Source organism: Ascaphus truei, chromosome 2 (genome assembly GCF_040206685.1).
Source record: "Ascaphus truei isolate aAscTru1 chromosome 2, aAscTru1.hap1, whole genome shotgun sequence".
In the NCBI taxonomy this organism is placed as follows: domain Eukaryota; kingdom Metazoa; phylum Chordata; class Amphibia; order Anura; family Ascaphidae; genus Ascaphus; species Ascaphus truei.
In genome coordinates, this window is record NC_134484.1 from 479,839,692 (window position 1) to 479,859,875 (window position 20,184).

At 40.6% G+C, this 20,184-nt stretch overlaps 1 protein-coding gene across 2 annotated transcripts in view; it reads right to left on the bottom strand.

Moving 5' to 3' along the window:
• Positions 1 to 20,184, bottom strand: part of LOC142488392 (uncharacterized) — a 155,345-nt gene that overhangs the window by 63,393 nt on the left and 71,768 nt on the right. Inside the window, exons 2-3 of one of the 2 annotated variants that reach the window (XM_075588872.1) lie at positions 12,420 to 12,576; positions 11,975 to 12,088 (exon numbers count right to left, since the gene is read on the bottom strand). In XM_075588872.1, coding sequence (XP_075444987.1) covers positions 11,975 to 12,088; positions 12,420 to 12,438 — 133 coding nt within the window. In that variant the 5' untranslated portion in view covers positions 12,439 to 12,576. Of the gene's footprint in view, positions 1 to 11,974; positions 12,089 to 12,419; positions 12,577 to 18,102; positions 18,711 to 20,184 lie in introns of those variants that run through there. The other variant, XR_012799405.1, reaches the window with a different exon arrangement.

Below are 20,184 nucleotides of genomic sequence, written 5' to 3' on the forward strand. Positions count from 1 at the left end.
CAGTTTTTTCGTCACTTTTGGATTAGAGGTGTGTGGTCGATACATCCTGGATCCAAGATTTGAGAAAAAAATTGAAACGAACCGAAGAAAAAAAAGAAGTGTCAAGTTTTTGGTAGAATTTACTACAGTTGATTAACAGATCAGAGAACCACGTTTCACAATTCTCCAAGAGAGAGAAAAACTGTTCGGGGGTTGCCTTTGCCTGGTTAAGTTTCACAAGGAAGAAGGTACATTTGCGGGACGTGCAAGGAGCATTGTCTGGAGCATTTGTATGCGCTGAATGGAATAGCGTGGAATTTCTTCAAAGAAACGTTGTGACGTTTGTGGGAGAACAATTCGAGTCTTGGAGCACAAGTTTTCGGGGAAAGAAAATACTTAACAAAACGTAAGTAATGGAATTTATTAATTCATATGCAAATGACAGTAATATGATGTTAAATGTGTTACCTCATACATCTACTGATGCTGAATTGTGGTGTTCTCTATGGGCTCAGGTGCAAATAGAAAGTGAGAGAATAGATACGAAAATACCAACTATGCATAAAGATAAGAAAAAATTAAGAAATGTCATGAAAATGATAAAAGTGTTTAATTTGATGGTTTTCAATGATGAGAAATCGCATAAAATCGAAGTTGTAAAAACTGAACAATGTTCAAATTGTAACATTTTACATAAACGCATACATGAGTTAGAAAAACAAATTGAAACATCTAATATCAAATTTGCATGTGCTGCTGGTAAAGACAAAAAAAAAAAAGATACTCAAGGGGCATCTTTTATTCCTAGTTCTAGTGCAGACGTAGATGTGACTGACATTAGCAGCACAGAACTGACAAGGAAAAAATTTCTTGACAAAGCAGCCACACTGAATTTAAAAATTCACGACCATTTAATGAAGGTATTAAAAGATATACCTGATTATAAAAATCACCTGGATGCATTTCATAATGCAGACATTTTTTAATCTTATACAGATCGATTTAATTTGACTGAGGAACAAAGAAATAAGATTTACAAACTTTGGTTACCAACTCACATCAGTCGAAGGTTAAAAATGCCTGTCAGCATGCCTCAAGAGGATGATATCGGTGATTTTATACAAGGTTCTTGCATTGACAGGCTTAGCCAATTAATCCAAATCTCCACTGGCCAACAAACCATTACCATTGATATTCTAGAGACTCTTAAACCCAACATTACAGAGGATACTTTTGAGTTTGTTAAAATTCCAGACTGCATACAAATTACTGTTTTCTGATCAAGATTCTGAAGAGAAAATAATTAGAGCATTTGTAAAAAAAAAAATACATTTTTAGATCCAGTAACATTTGCAATTGCTTCTGAGAAATCATTAGAAGTTGCTGCTCTTTTTATTGATAATATTAGACGTCAGCTTTTGCAGAATAATCCCAGATTTAAAATCTCAGAAATTGTTAATGATAGAAATGCCTTTCATGACACTCAAATGGGTAAAAGCTCTTGGAACAGTCAGAGTGACAGGAGTGACAACTGCAGAACAGACAAGCCTTTGCGGCTGCAAGGTTTAAAATGTTTTCATTGCGGAGAAATAGGGCATTATAGAAGAAACTGTGACAAATTCTTAGATCTACAAAAAAGTTTGCGGAAAGAGAATGTATTTGTTCAGCACACAGCACCTAAGCAAAAACGGGATGCTTTCCTTGTAAAAAAAATTACAGAAATCATGGCTAGTTACACAGACACTAATGATCTCACACACAAACAGGTTTGTAACATAACTCACATAGACGAAAGACTTAATTCATCCTGACTAGACTATCTGAAACCACGTCCTCTTGAAGTATTAACTGCTGTAACTTTGGATAAAGAAGGAACCTTAGGGGGGTTTGATACAGAGTTTTTAATAGATACCAAGGCACAGTTAAGTGTAACAAAAGAAAAGTTACCAATGTTGTCAGGAACACCTCTTTGTAATATTGTGGATTTAGGCAATAAGGCAATAAGGAAAGATTCTAAAGGCAGAAAGCCTCTGTTAATTAATCCTTCTGAATATGTTAACGAGAGAAGTGTTTGTCCAATTGAAATGGTCACCAGTGAGTTTCAATTACCTGAAATCAGTGATAATTTTTGTCTCAAGCAGATTGTGCAAATTTTTCCAAAATTGTGGGCACAGAAAAAAAATGATTGTGGCAGATTTCAATATAAGATGGTTAATATGAAGGGACAGGATGGTCAATGTCAGTACAGATTGCCAGAAGAAGCAATGGGTTCAGTTGTAGATATCATTCCAACACTTAAGAAAGATTTACAGATAACACAAAAAACAGGACAGGATTTTATCACTGAAGGAAATGCAATAGTTGATTCCTTGGCTAAGGAAGAGCTTTTAACAGAACAGAATGTAGTGCTTACAGAGACTAGTGCCACAGCGACAGTCAGACACAAAGATATGCAGCTCCTTTCCTTTACAGAGAAATGGGCAAAGGATACGTCCATTGCTATTTCCCGGGTTGATTTAAAGCCTCTCGTGTCCATGAAGAAAAGGCCATAAATCATGAAAGTTTGGGTCACGTAGGACAAGAGACACTTTTGGAAAGTTTAAAAGGAAATCCTAGGCTCAAAAGACAAAAACCACCTTTCCAATGTATTGCACCAGCAGATGGCCCATGGTCCACATGACAAATTGATCACAATGGTTCCTTACCCTCAGGGAAGAATGGGTTAAAATATGCTTGGATTACGAGAGCTGTCTTTTCAAAATGGGTTGAGAGCATTCTGGTCAAGCATAATGATACAATTACTACAGCACAAGTTTTTTGGAATCATGTTTTTTCCAGATGGGGTTTTCCACGCATTCTTGAATCAGTTAGGGGTTCTCATTTCACAGTGTGATGAAAGTTTACATGTGAAATTTTAGGGATTAAATAAAGATTTAAAGTATCATCCATAATCAGTTGGTAGAATAGGATTTAAAATTTGGGAATTAAAATAGGTTTTCTGTATTTCCAAAATTTTAAAAAGGGGGGAAGTAGTTGACAATTATGATCATTTTTTTAGGAAAAAAGGAATTTGATAAACAAATTGAGAAGGATCTAATGATATAGTTAACATTATGTTAAAGGTTATGTTTGTGATTTATGTATGTAACATGTAGACAGTACTGTAATTGTATGGTCCAGATGGACTAAGTTTAAATATATTTACCAATATAATGATACTGCTGTATTTTTACAGGTCTTATGTAATTATGTGATGAATAAAGAATCAGATTGGATGATCGGGATCAAGACGAATGAGGAAAATCAACAAGAGTCATCACCGATGGGACTGAATATTTTTTCCTTTTTTAGAAAAAAGAACAAAATGACTATTTTTTATTATATTTATTACTACTGGGACTATTGAAAGAAATAATCAATACTGAAAAAGTACAACGGGGAATTACATCTCTAGGAGTACAACAAAGTTTGCTAGAAGAATTGTTATTGGTTCAAAATGATACAGATTTATGGGTGTGATGTACAAGTATTCTTATTTTTTCTTTAAAAGTCCATATTGGGGAAGACTTTTATTTCTTATAATAGTACTAGAAATAGTGGTTGTAATATTCAGTTATTATTTTCTAGTCTCCAATATCCAGATTTTTATTTTTTACACAATTATAGCAAGACTTAACGGATAGATTTTTTACGCTTGTTTACATTTTTATTCTAAAATAATTTGTTTATTACGCCAGGTCAAGATTTATCGTTCAGACTTACAGTACTTTGTATTGAAACAGTAAAAACCTTTAATGATTGAAGAATTAAATTGTATTGGAGGAAATCCAATAGGAATATATTTACACATTCTTGAGAGATGTAAATATGGTTCCATTACAATTAAATATATCTCAAATAAATGAGTTTCAGTTCTCTTGGGAGAAATGGACTGAAGAAATGTAAAAAGATGAAGGTTTACTTCAGATGTTACAAAAACAATTAAAAGCAGAAATTGTTTTTCAACATGAAGAAGGTAAACTAAAAGAGAACATGATGGATAATTACAAGCTTAATGGGCAAAGTTTCTAAAGAAATCTGTTGTAATGTAACAGTATTGGAAAATATTTCATTTGCCTTAATCATTGTACGTTGTTATAACATGATGTATTGTTTTTCAACTATTGGTGATATGTATTGTGAAGGACGAGTGATTCAGAGGTATGCTGTATTCTGACATTCTGTTTGATATTTTTTGAATGTGATATGTATGGTTGTTTGAATGATTTATAGTGATTCTATTACAATCTAATTTAGGGGGGCTGTAAGAAATCCAATTTAGCAATAATTATATTGTAATGAATGAATCTGTTATCAAAGGCAGAATGTTAAAGTATACAGTATAATAGTCTGGACTTTCCTTCATATTTATTTATAAAATATTTTACCAGGAAGTAATACATTGAGAGTTACCTCTCGTTTTCAAGTATGTCCTGGGCACAGAGTTAGGACAAATAATACATGGTTACAAATACTATTATCTACATATTTGTCTGATATATATATATATCTGATTGTATGTTCAGTTATAGAGTTATTTTGACGGTGCAGCTGTCCTAAAAGGTCAGAGTAGGCAGAAACCCTGTTTAGGTTTGACACTGAGTGACTTTAGACAACTGTGACTTTAGCTGAGAGTAGAGGCTGTGACAAAAGCTCTCAGAATCTTCCAGTCCATACAGTATTTGGTATTCTATGTTTAGAATAAGTGTGCTGTTTCTTATGTGATCATAGTTTGAAACTGCAGGACCTAATTTGGAATAGAAATATATATTAAGAAAGCTGATTCAAGGAAAATTATCTGGATAAATACAACAGTGAGCTTAGTAAGCTTGAGAGAAGATAGGCAAGAGAAAGAAAGACCAGGCCAGATTGATAATACCATGAAGAGGAGAAAAAAGATATGTTAATACCCGGAGAGAATATTAACCGAAAGAAGGTTACTATGTGCAACTATTCTTAAGAATATCAATCTATTTGAAACATCACCATCGTCATTCTTACTATTTTTGTATGTAAGTAATTATTTTCAAAATAAACGTTTTGTTTTTGTGTGCAAACGACAAGAATGCTGAATTCTGTTATGCTGACGTGAGTTTATAGAAAAAGCGAATTTAAGGACATTTAACTGTGTGTGTGTGTGTGTGTGTGTGTGTGTGTGTGTGTGTGTGTGTGTGTCAGTAGCAGTGTTTATGGGTGTAGCATGTGTAGCAGCAGAGTTTGTGTGTGTGTGTGGAGCTGCTGTGTAGAGGAGGTGCTGGTTGTGTGTCTAGAGCTCCAGTGTGTGTGTGTGGTGTGCTGTTTTGTGTGTGCGTGTGTGTACACAGAGGAGGCGGCAGTGTGTGGATATAGATATCTGCAGTGTAAGTGTATATAGAGGTGGTTTCATGTATTTACCATTTTATTTGAATAACAAAATCTATTTAACTATACAAAAGTGTCTATTATTTATGAAATAAGCCTACATTTAGCCTATAATAGTAATAATCTATCTGTCTGTGATCACCTTTTAATACAATTTCACAATGAAATGTTTCATGCTTTGGCTGCAAGGTTTCAAACTAGCTGTCCCTGGCCAGCTGAGAAATTCCACTTCCTGGTTAATGACAAGCATGGCTGTTGCATGTCATACATACGCACGCTCATATGACACAAGGTCTGCATTGAGCATTACAATGCTTTGAATAACAATGGCACATTGAACTTGTTAAAAAAAAAAAAAAAGTTGAAATCGAATTAAAAAAAAAAAAATTCCCCCCTCAAAATAAGGAGAGAATAAATTGCGCGGCTTAGAGAAAACAGTGCAATAGATATTTGCCAGATTTAACTAAATTTAAAAAAAATGAAATCCCCAAATTTGTCAATTATTTATTTATAAAATATTTTACCAGTTACCTCTCATTTTCAAGTACAGTATGTCCTGGGCATAGAGTTAAATGACAAATAATACATGTGTAGCCATGCATAATAATGGACTGCAGACATCTTCCCTGCTGGCAGTAAACCCTGGTAAGTACAGGAATGCCAGCAGTAGTTATGGAGGTTTTCCCTCACACCCTGGTGAGGTGCCCTATGTATGGATGGGAGTGGCTGCATGCTCTGAGTCCCTGGTTAGTGACATCAGAGATGTGCCTGTCCCTTGGCCTATAAGGCAAAACACTGTAAAGTTAGGTTGTTGTTGCTGAAGTGTTTGGCTCCGGTAAAAGGTATTGCAGGATAGCTTTGTGCCCAATAGTGCTGTAACTAGTGGCACTGGTTTCCAAATCAAGCCTGTCAAGGCCACACTGTGTCCAGGGACCTGGCACAGGGGTGATCTCCCTACAGGAGAGGGGGATCCCACTCCAATTGGGAGGGCGTACCTGGCAAAGGGACAGCACAGAGAAATGTGCGGCTAAAGCTGACAGCTGCAAGGGGCAGACTATCATGTCGATAACATCAATAAAGATGCCCTGTTCAAAGATACCCCCACTGTGTGAGTGTGAAGTTACTCAACAGTGGCAGTCACCACCAAGAAGGAGTTCCTCACCAGGACCATCTCCCTGCGGAAGCACACATCCTGATGAGGTGGAGGCGCTGCACGTGATATAGGTAGGACTTGCACCCACTACCTCAGCTGCCTGTCTGGATGACATCCCCTATTTCCATCAAGCGGGAGACTCAGGAGCCCTGTTGCCTACAGGTGCACCACCAGACACGATCATATATGGGGACTGGTTAGACCACACGGGCCAATGTGAGATTGGGTGGGTCAGGTAGGAGGGAATATCCGTTACACATGGTTACAAATACAGTTACATAAGTGAACAGGGTATACATTATATACAAGACATTGCGTTCACAGGTACAGATAATGAAATGCCACAAATAGAGGCTGAGTACATGCCTTTTAAGTGCTAATAACCTGCGTGATGTCCATATAGCATAGACATACCTATAATCCTAAGAAAGCACTCTGCAATGTAATGGGAATAGTAGTCTAATGCTGAATATGAAAAAACATGTTTTTACATATATACAAAATAAAAAGAATATGGACTTTTAGTCCCTGAAGGGGGATCTAAAATAAGGGTAAATGGCATCTTTGATGAGGCTCCCTCATCTGAGTACTATGGACTGCATGAAACATAATCATAAAAGAACACGATCATAAAAACAGGCACAGCATGTGCTTCATTGCAGCGGTAGATATTACTAAATGCTCGTCTGAATTTGCTCACATCTGATGTCCAAAGTTCATGTATAAGCCCAAAATAGAGAGCTTGACTGAAAACATATGCCATAATCACAAAATAAGCACAACAAAGGGTGCTAGTAAATGGAGTAGTGGTTATCCATAGACAGTGATAGTAAACAGCTGACATTAATCACACTTGATGCAAAAGATGGAAAAGTTCCTACATATGATGAGAGCCTAAGCGGGCCCAAAATAACTGATAACTGCAACTTTCATAATCAATGACAGTGATAGTAACAATATATTGGCACAGGTGGTCTGAGGAAACAACGTATATCTCAAAGGTATACTGTATGGACTGATTTTCTGATGCCAAATTTCTTGCCATGTCTCTAAGTGAGTCTCTAAAGGAGGGAAACAGTATCCCTAAATAGGATAGTGGTGGGCGTGCCGAATGGAAAAAAGGGGACATGCTTGGCTGACAAAGTGCTATTGCTTCATGCATATTATCGACATTTATATAAAGACCCCCAAGTCTATAGTATGTCAATATTAAGCCCTGATGGACAGAGCGTCTTGAGCTTATAAATCCAGAATGTCTCCTTGCGAGACAGGTTGGCTAACCTGTCTCCCCCACGCCAATTGCCGGGGACATGCTCGATGGCTCTATAGACCAGGCCTGCTGGATTGCTATTGGGATGCAGAGGAAAGTGTTTGGATACACTGTGTGTTGGAATCCCTTCCTGATGTTCCCTATATGCTCCAGTATCCGTACTTTGAGGGACCTGCTGGTACATCCCACGTATTGTAAACCGCACGGACACTGGAGCAAATGCACTACGTACGATGTAGTGCAAGTAGTCATGAAATGCTAGCTTTTGAAACTTTGAGTGGGGAGTGTACCGCTATGCAGGAAAGCAGCATCACACCCGGTGGGATCCAATATGCACACACTGTATTTAATCACAAAAAGAGAAATCTAACTAACGAAAGAACATATGATGAAATATGTATACACGTGTGTATATATATACACAAACATAACACAAAAATTAACTACCAAATGTTTCTGTAACAACAACCAATTCATGATTTAATCATGACAAAAAGTGTGAGAATTTGAAAAAATAAAACTTAACTTAAAATTAAAATTAGACTTGAAGAGTCTCAAAAATAGTAATAATATGTAATGTTAAAAACAAGTAAATGCTGAAAGGGTCCAAAAAAATTTGCAAATATATATGGATAAAAATGAAAAAATGAAAAAAATGAAAAAGTATATATATATATATATATATATATATATATATATATATATATATATATATATATATATATATATATATATATATATATATAATATATATATATATATATACATATAAAACACTCAAGAAATATATTTTCAAAGGATACACATATATATGTATGGATTTTAATTGTTCAAAATAATAAATAATAATAATCTCTTACTCCATGTATATATATATGGGTCAAAAACCTTTTGTTAATAATTAGACATCAATGATTACCATAAGTCTCTAAAGACATATGAATATATATATTAATCATTTTTAAAATATTGATTAGATGGTAAACAAATGAAACATCACCCGACATTAAGGAACAATAAGGGATAAGTATCAAAGAAACATCAGAAAGGATCAAGGAGATCATCCAGAGGAAGAAGAACATTAAAGAGAGCAATACACTGGCGACACGGTTTATTGCACAGCGTCCAGTTCCGCAAGCCGGGAGATTTCCTGGCTTGCTAGTGGCATCCCCTCGGCGTGCCGCGCATCACCGATGCGCGGTCACGCGTCATCGGGTGCCTGCGCCCCCTGCACGCGCTTCCAGGGCTCCCCGAGGGAGCCCTGGTGTCCCGCAATGTGGGGGACGGCGGCAGGGGGTTCCGGGGGACCCGGCGGACACGGCAGCGGGAGGAAGAAAGTCCCGATCGGAGGGCGCTCCTCCGCTGCTTCGGCGCGCGCCCGGCACCCTCCGGCGCGCGCCAGGTTACTGCTGCTGCCGAGAACGGGCAAATGCTCGAATAAACTCGGCCGCAGCAGTATAACCGTAAAAAAGGTATACTGACAAATCAGTTAATCTTAAATGTATCATTGTATAAATATCTCATCATGGTTACTTGTGGATGAGGAGAAAAAGCTATTGGAGAAAATGGTTTATCTCCCAATCAACATTCATGCCGTTGGGGCTCAAACGGACCGTCCGCGTGCTCCAGCCGAAAGAGTGTCCATAGAGCCAGGGTGTGTGAGGCGGTGCACAAGCAAAGGGAAAAATCGTGACTGGACTGCGTGTTACTGGTACAAAAATACTTTATTTGTGGCACATAAACAGCGATGGAAGAGACCCCCTCAGACGCGTTTCGCTCAGTGTTTGCGCTTTATCAAAGAGTGAAAAGACATACATACAATCAATCCTAAATACCCATGGTGTCCCCGTCCCGTGACCAAAAGAAATCAAAAGAATCAAAACCGCCCCACGCCTGAGGTGTACATAACCTCCTCCACCCACAATCACAGGCGGGGAGGTATTACACAGGACCAGGGGATCCTGGGTATGTAAACAATAACATTGATTGAATGCGGGACCGTCCCTTTAGAGAGCACATCACTCATAAAGGTATTATATACTTGGAGCTTTGTTCCGCAATCAACTTACACATAACATCTATAAATAAATTTAATAAAAAAACATGAATTCCCCCCCCACCTCCCCGATGACACGGCGTCAAATGACGTTGCGGTCATGTGACTTCACGTGACCCCACCGCGTCATTTGACGCACGTTACCATGGCAGCGTGTAATGTCACATGACCCAGCGGCGTTGCCCTGGCGAAGCATCGCCGAAGACCCGGCTGGCAGCAGGTGAGTTAGAGGCCTCACGCCTCCCCCGGCATTTAATTCCTGGGGGAGGCGCAGGGCCTCTGTAACCGCCCGTGACACCCCTACAAATTCTCAAGCCCCCCCGGGGGTCGCGCCCCTCAGTTTGCGCACCGCTGATCTTAGACCATAGTCAAAGACCAATTAGATAGATGTATATCTTACAGTTGAAAGCACAATTGTATCTTCTGTAGTGCTCCCTGTCCTTAAATAAGAGTCCAATTCCCCCCACATCACAGATTATGCTGCTTTCAACCAAATCACTACGACATTCTGCAGTGAGTATCCAAATAGTGTAGTTGGAACACTTAACTGGCACATTATTTTGCGGTGAGCTACATGTAACTGATCTGGTCCGGATAGTGAGTCAAACAGCGCAAAAATGCGCAGTTGCAGACAGGCACACTCCGTGTGTGTTTACGGCTGCGCTTATAGTGCCGGCTACAAATGACGTCTCCTGTCTCCATAGCGAAAGTTGTAATTTGTTTTTGGGAGACGTCTCTTGCTACAAGGGGAGCGACGTCAGGCAAGGGGGAAAGCAGAGGGTCAGACACAAGAGCAAGGGGGAAAGCAGAGGGGCGGAGACAAGAGCAAGGGGGAAGGCAGAGGGTCAGACACAAGAGCAAGGGGGAAAGCAGAGGGTCAGACACAAGAGCAAAGGGGAAAGCAGAGGGGCGGAGACAAGAGCAAGGGGGAAGGCAGAGGGGCGGAGACAAGAGCAAGGGGGAAGGCAGAGGGGCGGGGACAAGAGCAAGGGGGAAGGCAGAGAGGCAGAGACAACAGCAAGGGGGAAGGCAGAAACGGAGGGGAGTTGTAATTTGTGTGTGTACTGTATGCTGAACTTACTTTACTTTTACTTTAAATAACGGGAGACTTTACTATTTTAAAGTTGTTAATATAGTGTGTTTCACTTGACACACACACACACATCTCCCTGCATCAGAAGTTATCTGATTGGTTATAGCCTGTCACATGGTGAGACAGTCGCTGTAAAAATCTAATTCTACTGACTACAGGGAATCAAGTCGCTCCGTCGCCCCTACTATAACTATAACCACCTGACGTACGTTTCTCGTGTCTACGCTTTCTCGAAGGTCAGGATATTTATAGGTTAGTTGTTGCTATGACAATGGGCTCAGGATTAACCCTTATCATTGCTGGTTGATATTGAAATCGCGCTAGTCTGTAAGGCACTGACAGCACCGCAGTGTGCATGTTAGTACAGCATCTACACTGCCACTCCTTATCTTATTGTATGTGACCAATCTTATAATCATTTGTAATATTACCATTAAAGGGCTTTAAGAATACAACTTATCACACTACACTGCAAGTGCATTCAAAGGGATTTCTTTTTGTATCACTTATGCCTATTAGCCCTATTGCCCCACAGTGAACACACTTATCAGGCTGCAGCGGGGGTCTTCCTTTCCTAACCCCTCCACCCCCTTATCCTTCCCTACCCATAGTGCTCTTTGGGTAATACCCAGCATACATCTCACCATACAGTATTTCTTTGCGTTGTCTGAAGCTTCTCAATTATATTCACATTTAGGGTTTCAGTTTCACATCCATACATGAGCACAGGCAGAATACACTGGTCAGACAGGGGAAGGGTCCCTTAAATTTGTTTTTACGTAATGCGTTTTATCGCATCTATTGATGGTCAGACACCCATAACTCTGCATTTCCAACCTTTATACGTGTCTGAGAGCCATATTGCATTTCTAACTCTGCTGCATGTGGCTTGTCCCAGAACACCCAGCAGGCCTGGGGACTTCCTATGAGAGGCAATTAACCATGAATATTCACTAAATGTGACCATGCTCCTTGTAACAAGATAACATCCCTTTGTGCAGACAAAGGGGAAAAGGTACTCACCAGAGACAGGAAATGGAACAGTTTCACTCTTTATTGGGGTCAGATGTTCCTCAGTGTTCGGCTCTTTTTCCCCTGACTTAATCTGTAATCTCTTCAGCACAACCACGGGGAAACCTGGCAATAAGAAAAGGAAAATCCATCATGTAAAGCTGGGAGTGGGGGCGCTTCATGTGATTTCACCTCGTCTGATATTCGTATAAAATAATTCCTCTTGTAAAGAAATTTATTACTAGCCCTTCTGGCAAAAAAATAGTTGAAGATATATTATCTTCAGCAGGTAAGAAGATTATATAAGAAAACTAGATTTGTTTGGGTGTTTGACTCGCATAACTGCAAAATAATCACATATTCCATCCTTGCAGATTTCAGACACCAAAATCTCTCTTTTACTATTTTAATATTATTAATAATACTATTTTACTCTTTTAATATTTCCATTACTCACTTAACAAGTGTGGATCCATGCTGGCAGTGGGCAGTGCTGCTCTGGAGGGGCTGGCAGTGGGCAGTGCTGCTCTGGAGGTGCTGGCAGTGGGCAGTGCTGCTCTGGAGGTGCTGACCAGAGGTTCCTTGATCAATATTTGTTGGATGTCAGAATGTGTCTGTATAAAAGAGAAAACAGAATTGGAATGATCTGTTTTATTGGACAAATATACTGCATTTAGTATGAGCTTTCAAACCCAAGATTATTACTCCAAGAGAGTCGTAGAAGACAGGGGCACCAAAAAAACAACATATGGTTCATCCTCAAACAGGAACTTCATTTCATGGCTAGGAAGCAGGACCTGAGGGACCTCTATGGCAATTGAAAGGTTCTGTTACAAACAGAACGTCAGAGTGCCCTCCTGGAATTTAAACAGGCTATCGCTGCCCTAGGCCAGAGAACCGATGCAGTGGACCATAAACTGGATGAGTCCATTAAAGCCCAAAAGAAAGGAAAAACTGGAAGTACTCCAAAAACAGGTCTTGAGATCTTGGAGAAACAGGAGGATTCCGAGAACCAGGAAAGGAGAAACCATATCAGAATCAGAGGCATCCCCGAGTCAATCACGGATCCAGAAGAGTTTTTTCCAAATGGGTAAACCAAGTCCTACCTGACCAAACTGAGGAGGCCTTACAACTAGACTACCGTCACAGGGCTCTATGACCGCGCCCACCAGTCTCAAAACCTCAGAGATGTCATCTTCTGATTCCACTACTTCAAAATCAAGGAGGTCTTCACACACGCGACGAAGGGTCCTTCCGATCTGCCTTTTGAAAATATCCCTCTAATGGTCTTCCACAATCTATCACCATCGACACTGGCTAGGCACAGGAGCTTCATGCCGATCCCGACCAGGCTGAGGGCGGGAGTAAAATACCTCTGGGCCTTCCCGTTCAGGTTAGTGTTGGTCAAAGAAGACAATACCATCGCTATGGGAGACCTGGACGAAAGCCCAGCTTTCTTCCGGCTACAAGGCCTTGAACTGGGAGAGACATCGCACAAAAACAACAGCACTCAGTGAGTTTATCCTGGCTAGGCCTGGTGACCAGAAACTCGGCTACTAAACATGCTTAGCTGGTCAAGCCACATAGACACGGACAGCCGAGTCACTCACTCCCTAGCTGAGCTTTCCTCCTATATTCAGACCATAGCCGGATCTGGGGCACTGATCCTCCATTCGCGCTCTGGAGCGAACCTACCTTTCAATTGCTACACGGACTGCTCTCTGGGCAGTTCCCCTCATTTGAGCACAAATAGACCTGCCCCCGAGTCCAGAATAATCACAGAAGGATTATGCGAAACTTGTATATGACAGGGCTTACCATCCCTTCCTTCGAGGAATTTATGGCCGCCTCTCCACTGTCTTAAGGTACCTCCTTCCATCCCACCGTGAATAAAGCACCCCAAGAACATGGCCTCACACTCTTTAAAGAATCTCTGCTTTGGTGGAGGAAGGAATGTGGCTGGACGAGATGGGAGGTGGAGTGAGCCTGTTGTGGCGTTCTGGACTGGAGAGGGGGTGGGGTCCCCCTCCACTTTCTCCCTTCCATCACCCCTGAAGTGATGTCTTGTGTTGTTTATCTATGGTGGGTAAAAGTTATAAGTTTCAGGTTTCAGAGAGACTCCGGTTTGCTCTATGGACTACTGAAAAGTTATATTGTTTTCAGAATTCTGTTATGTGTGCGGTAATACTACGTATAATTATGGTTTGTGGGGCCTTCGAAGTTCGTGGGACGGCAGTTCATGGCTTCAAGTTATTTTGCCCCTACACAAGGCGAGTGTAACTTTGCTCCCCCACACAAGTCCCTTGGTACCCCCTCTTCCCCAAGTTACACCCCTTTTTAGTCCCCAAGGGCACCAGAGCAATGGGTAATTACGCCCCACATTGCTCTTTTTTTGGTTTGTTATTGTTAGTCTCTCCTCTGTGGTCCTCCCTTGCACCAGCTCCCTCTAACAGACGCTCTACACAGGGATCTCTCAGGTACATTCCCTTCCATCTGGCCTGGGTTGTCCCCGCTAAGCCCTCTCAAAATATCTCAGAAGTAGTTTTCCCCAGCAGATATATCTCCAGTCGCGTCTTTAAAAAAGAGTGGCAATTTTTTTCAACCGCAGAACACCATCTGTTCTTAATGTAATCAAAAAGGATAGAGAGGGCAGATTTATAATTCTAGTAGGATCATTGTTTGGTCAATGGAAACCACACAAACACACACACAGTTAGGTCCGGAAATAATTGGACACAGATACAAGTTTTGTTATTTCGGCTGTTTACCAAAATAAATTCAAGTTACAGTTAAATAATGAATATTGGCTTAAGTGCAGTGTATCAGCTTTAATTTGAGGGTATTCACATACAAATTGGAGGAAGGGTTTAGAAATTACATCTCTTTAATATGTAGCACCCCTCTTTTTCAAGGGACCAAAAGTAATTGAACAATTGACTCAAAAGCTGTTTCATGGACAGGTGTGGGCTGTTCCTTCGTTATTTCATCATCAATTAAGCAGGTAAAAGGTCTGGAGTTGATTCCAGGTGTGGCATTCGCATTTGGAAGCTGTTGCTGTGAACCCACAACATGCGGTCAAAGGAGCTCTCAATGCAAGTGAAACAGGGCATCCTTAGGCTGCAAAAAAAAGAAAATCCATCAGAGAGATAGCAAAAACACTAGGAGTGGCCAAATCAACAGTTTGGTACATTTTGAGGGGAAAAAAGAACGCACTGGTGAGCTCTGCAAACACAAAAAGGACTGGACGTCCACGGAAGGCAACAGTGGTGGATGATTATAGGATCCTTTCCATGGTAAAGAAAAACCCCTTCACCACATCCAGCCAAGTGAAGAACACTCTCCAGGAGGTAGGCATATCATTATCCAAGTCTACCATAAAGAGAAGACTTTACGAGAGCAAATACAGAGGGTTCACCACAAGGTGTAAACCATTCATAAGCCTCAAGAATAGAAAGGCCAGATTAGACTTTGCCAAACAATATCTAAAAAAAGCCAACCCAGTTCTGGAACAGCAAGCTTTGGACAGATGAAACTAAGATCAACCTATGCCAGAATGATGGGAAGAAAAAAGTATGGAGAAGGCTTGGAACGGCTCATGATCCGAAGCATACCACATCATCTGTAAAACACGGTGGAGGCAGTGTGATGGCATGGGCATGCATGGCTTCCAATGTCACTGGGTCACTAGTGTTTATTGATGATCTGACAGAAGACAGAAGCAGCCGGATGAATTCTGAAGTGTATAGGAATATATTGTCTGCTCAGATTCAGCTGAATTCAGTGAAGTTGATTGGACAATGACCATAAACATACTGCAAATGCAACCCAGGAGTTTTTTTAGGCAAAGAAGTGGAATATTCTGCAATGGCCGAGTCAATCACCTGATCTCAACCCGATCGAGCATGCATTTCTCTTGCTGAAGACAAAACTTAAGGCAGAAAGACTCACGAACAAACAACTGAAGACAGCTGCAGTAAAGGCCTGGCAAAGCATCACAAAGGAGGAAACCCAGCGTTTGGCGATGTCCATGCGTTCCAGACGTCAAGCAGTCATTGCCTGCAAAGGATTCTCGACAAAGTATTAAAGATGAACATTTTATTTATGATTTTGTTAATTTGTCCAATTACATTTGAGCCCCTGAAATAAGGGGACTGTGTATGAAAATGATTGCACTTCCTAAATGTTTCATACGATATTTTTGTTCAACCCCTTGAATTAAAGCTAAAAGTCTGCACTTCTATTGCATCTCGGTTGTTTCATCTCAAATCCATTGTCGTGGCGTAGAGCCAAAATTATGAAACTTGTAACAGTGTCCAATTATTTACGGACTTTACTGTGTATATATAGATATATATATATCTATATATATATATCTATATATATATCATATATCTTATATTATATATGATAAGACACAAAGTTATACCGCATGCACGCCAAATATAAAGGTTACCCAAAAACTGTCTTAAATATGTGATATATAATCAATAGACTGTGGTGCACAATGGATAAAGGTATTATAGCACAACAAAAAAGCATCCATATAATAAGCACACGGGTATACCAAAGTGGAATCTAAGTAATACATTTTATTAATGATGGGTAAAAACAGGGGATGAAATATTAAAAAAGGAGGGGGTCTCCACAACGACAATTCTAATAACCATGGGAACTGGATATGATATAAAGACAACTCAATGGTTGTAAGGGTGTACTGGCGTAATGGACTAAATACATGGCATAGGGTGCAATAATACTGCTATAGATGGAATAAGCAGATAGCAACCGAAATAGATCTCCCAACCAGCAATATTGGTACAAAGGAAAATGCCAGCCAACTTGGCACAGGCAACCACATTAAGCACACAGTATTTCAGTGCTGCAGGGACTGAATACTAGGGAATCATGGAGAGGATATCATAAGCCTCATCCAGTGGTTACTATGATGAAAATAAAAAAGTGCCAATAAAAAAAGTCCAGAAGCATAAGCGGCATGTAATCACATAGGGTGGAATTAATACATCACCAAAAGCTGATAGAGCAAAGCCAATAACACAGGTATGTTCCTTAAGGTGAAAAGTCAGGGGTCTCTCTCCAAAACACTCCCACTCCAACGCGTTTCGACTGAACGGTCTTCTTCTGGAAGTGGAGTTTAGGAGGAATGGGCCAGTATATATAGAGGAGGCAGAGGAGCAGAATTCGTGCCAAAAATCTTAAAACAGAGCAGTTGTAGCTAGAAGTAATCACTGATGGTGTTGTCGCTGACGTCATCACGTCACGGATTCGCCAGCTCTCAGATTATCATACTGATTGGCCTGGAAATTCAGGGTAGTGCTGGTGATAAAGGTGACAAAGAAAAGGTGCGCAACAACAATATAAGTGACGTGATGAATGTGATACAATAAAATAGGTGACCTTGTGTATAAATTGAAATCAATGGAGCGTCTGCAGCTGTGACACCAGGGATGGCTCTAGTCCCCCCTATAAGCACACAAAAAAACAGAAAACACAGCGCACAACGCTCATAGTGCATTAAATGATATCTTTAGTAACCAAAATAAAAAGGTAAGTATTGTGCGTACATAAGAATAAAATTAAACAAGCATTTCAGGGTTATTGTTACCCAGCACCAACGGACGCCTGTGATGGTCTCGTGGCTCTCTCCTTCTTACTCCAACAACCTCGGTGTAGGGCCTGGACAATCTCCACTCCAATCGCTGGTAATTCAGCCTCTTGCCTTAGGATGAGGCTAGTGCAATCTCAGCAGTCCAGAAAGACCTCCGCTTGTCTGTGTTAAGCCCGTCACTGCATCAGTCTCATGAGTCTGATGCAGTGACGGGCTTAACACAGACAAGCGGAGGTCTTTCTGGACTGCTGAGATTGCACTAGCCTCATCCTAAGGCAAGAGGCTGAATTACCAGCGATTGGAGTGGAGATTGTCCAGGCCCTACACCGAGGTTGTTGGAGTAAGAAGGAGAGAGCCACGAGACCATCACAGGCGTCCGTTGGTGCTGGGTAACAATAACCCTGAAATGCTTGTTTAATTTTATTCTTATGTACGCACAATACTTACCTTTTTATTTTGGTTACTAAAGATATCATTTAATGCACTATGAGCGTTGTGCGCTGTGTTTTCTGTTTTTTTAGTGCTGGTGATGTCATCACGTAAGGGAGCCACTGAGTAGTGCTGATGTCATCACGTGAAGGGCATCAAAGCGTGCCGTCACCACGGCAACCACCGCGGCGCCGATAGTATCTCCAGGAGCCAGGAAGGAGCCTCGTTTACGTAGTCTTTCTTGGGAGCTATGACTGGCACATATGAAATCTCAGTAGTGCACACTGATACGTTCTTTCTTCAATATAGCAGCGGTAGTAGCGCTGATGAAATTTGCCAAAGGGTGGAGCTAATTTTCATTAGATCTGCAACCAAATCTGTCATTCTTAGAGTGTATGGTAGTGTAAAGATCCATGCTTAATGATTCAAAATATAATTCCGTGTTTGTAGGGGATCAGAGATGTAATAAAAAGCTCCCACAACAATGTCTGTGAATAATCAATAGTTCTTCTATATCTTGGGTGATGGCTTGCTGCATCAGAGTCTTAATAGGAACCGCATAACATCCCATCTATCATCTGAAAGCATAGGGTATTCTTTAATCTTTAGCTTGAAGCAGATGTATCACAGTGTACTGTGATACGGCCATACCGGAGATGTCATCTCTGAGGCCAAAATTTCAGTCAGTGTAGACTGGCAGGGGGCATAAAACAGCAAACCAGGGAGGGGAGAAAAAGAGAGAACAAAAGATGAACCATATATTAAGACATGAGAGAACATTTGAAAGGACATTAAATTGCAAAATCAGAGAAACATTGCGAAGCCCAAATAATCATTCAGACCTCGCGGCATCATAGTGCCCAGCTGCACAATTCACCTAAACTCGCGCTTCAACAGGACCTTCTCTATGTCCCCACAACGGACACCCAGAGAGACCCGGTCGAACGCGAATGCGGTGAGGAGCGAACAGTCGGACTGATGGTTATGTAAAAAAATGACGTGGTAACGATGAGATTTTTTTTAAAGCATCTAAGTCACGTCTGGCATTTTTGATGTTACGTGTGTGTTCTAGTACACGAAACCGAACCTCCCTTGTGGTCATGCCTACATAGACAAGACCACAAGGGCAGGAGAGCTGGTAGATCACTCCCTTACTTTTACCGTTCAGGAACATCAACACCTTATATGTCCGGGACATAGATGTATTAGTGAAACTAGATGTTTGTCGCATGTATCTGCAGGCTGAGCAATTACCACATTTAATAAATCCTGGTTTAATTGACTTAGATAAAAAAGTGGTATTGACCTGAGGGGTATAATGGCTGTGCACTAGTTTGTCTCGTAGGTTGGGTGACCTGCGGCTGGTGAGACTAAAATGGTCTCCCAGTGAATCTTTAAGATCCTTGTCAGTCATCAAGATGTTCTAGTGCTTTTGTAGAATACCCCGCAGGTCAGACCACTGCTGATTAAATGTGGCAACAAATCGAATTTTTTTTTGGCCTAGATACTTTGGTTTAGGTTGTCATAAACTCTCACGGCTAATGTTCAAACAATTTTGATAACCCTTGTTGACCGTTGTCTTGCTGTAACCTCGTTTGTAGAAGCGATCTTTGAGCTCTTTGGCTCTAGTATCAAAGGTATCTTTAGATGAACAATTCCGTTTAAGCCTTAAGAATTCACTGCGTGGGATTCCCCTAACTTGATGTCCTGGATGCGAGCTGGTAGCATGGAGGACAGAGTTTGTAGTCGTATGTTTACGAAAAATGTCTGTTTGGATCATTCCAACCTCATCCACACTAATCTTGAGGTCCAAAAAATCAACACATGTGGAGCTACAAACAAAGGTGAGTCTGATGTTGTGTTCGTTGTGGTTGTACTGTATTGTATGTCTTTATTTATATAGCGCCAAAAGTGTACTCAGCGCTTCACAGTGGTTGAGTACATCGATGAAATCTGCAAATAAAGCACTGGTACCTTTCCAGATTACAAGGATGTCATCGATGTATCTCAAACACAACAAACCGCTAAAGTGCTGATTATCGTCCGAAAAAACAACCTCTCTCTTCCACCAGCTCAGGAACAGGTTAGCATAGGAGAGTGCACAGGCCGCCCCCATTGCTGTGCCTCGTCTGTAAAAAATATTTATTTTTAAACACAAAATAATTAT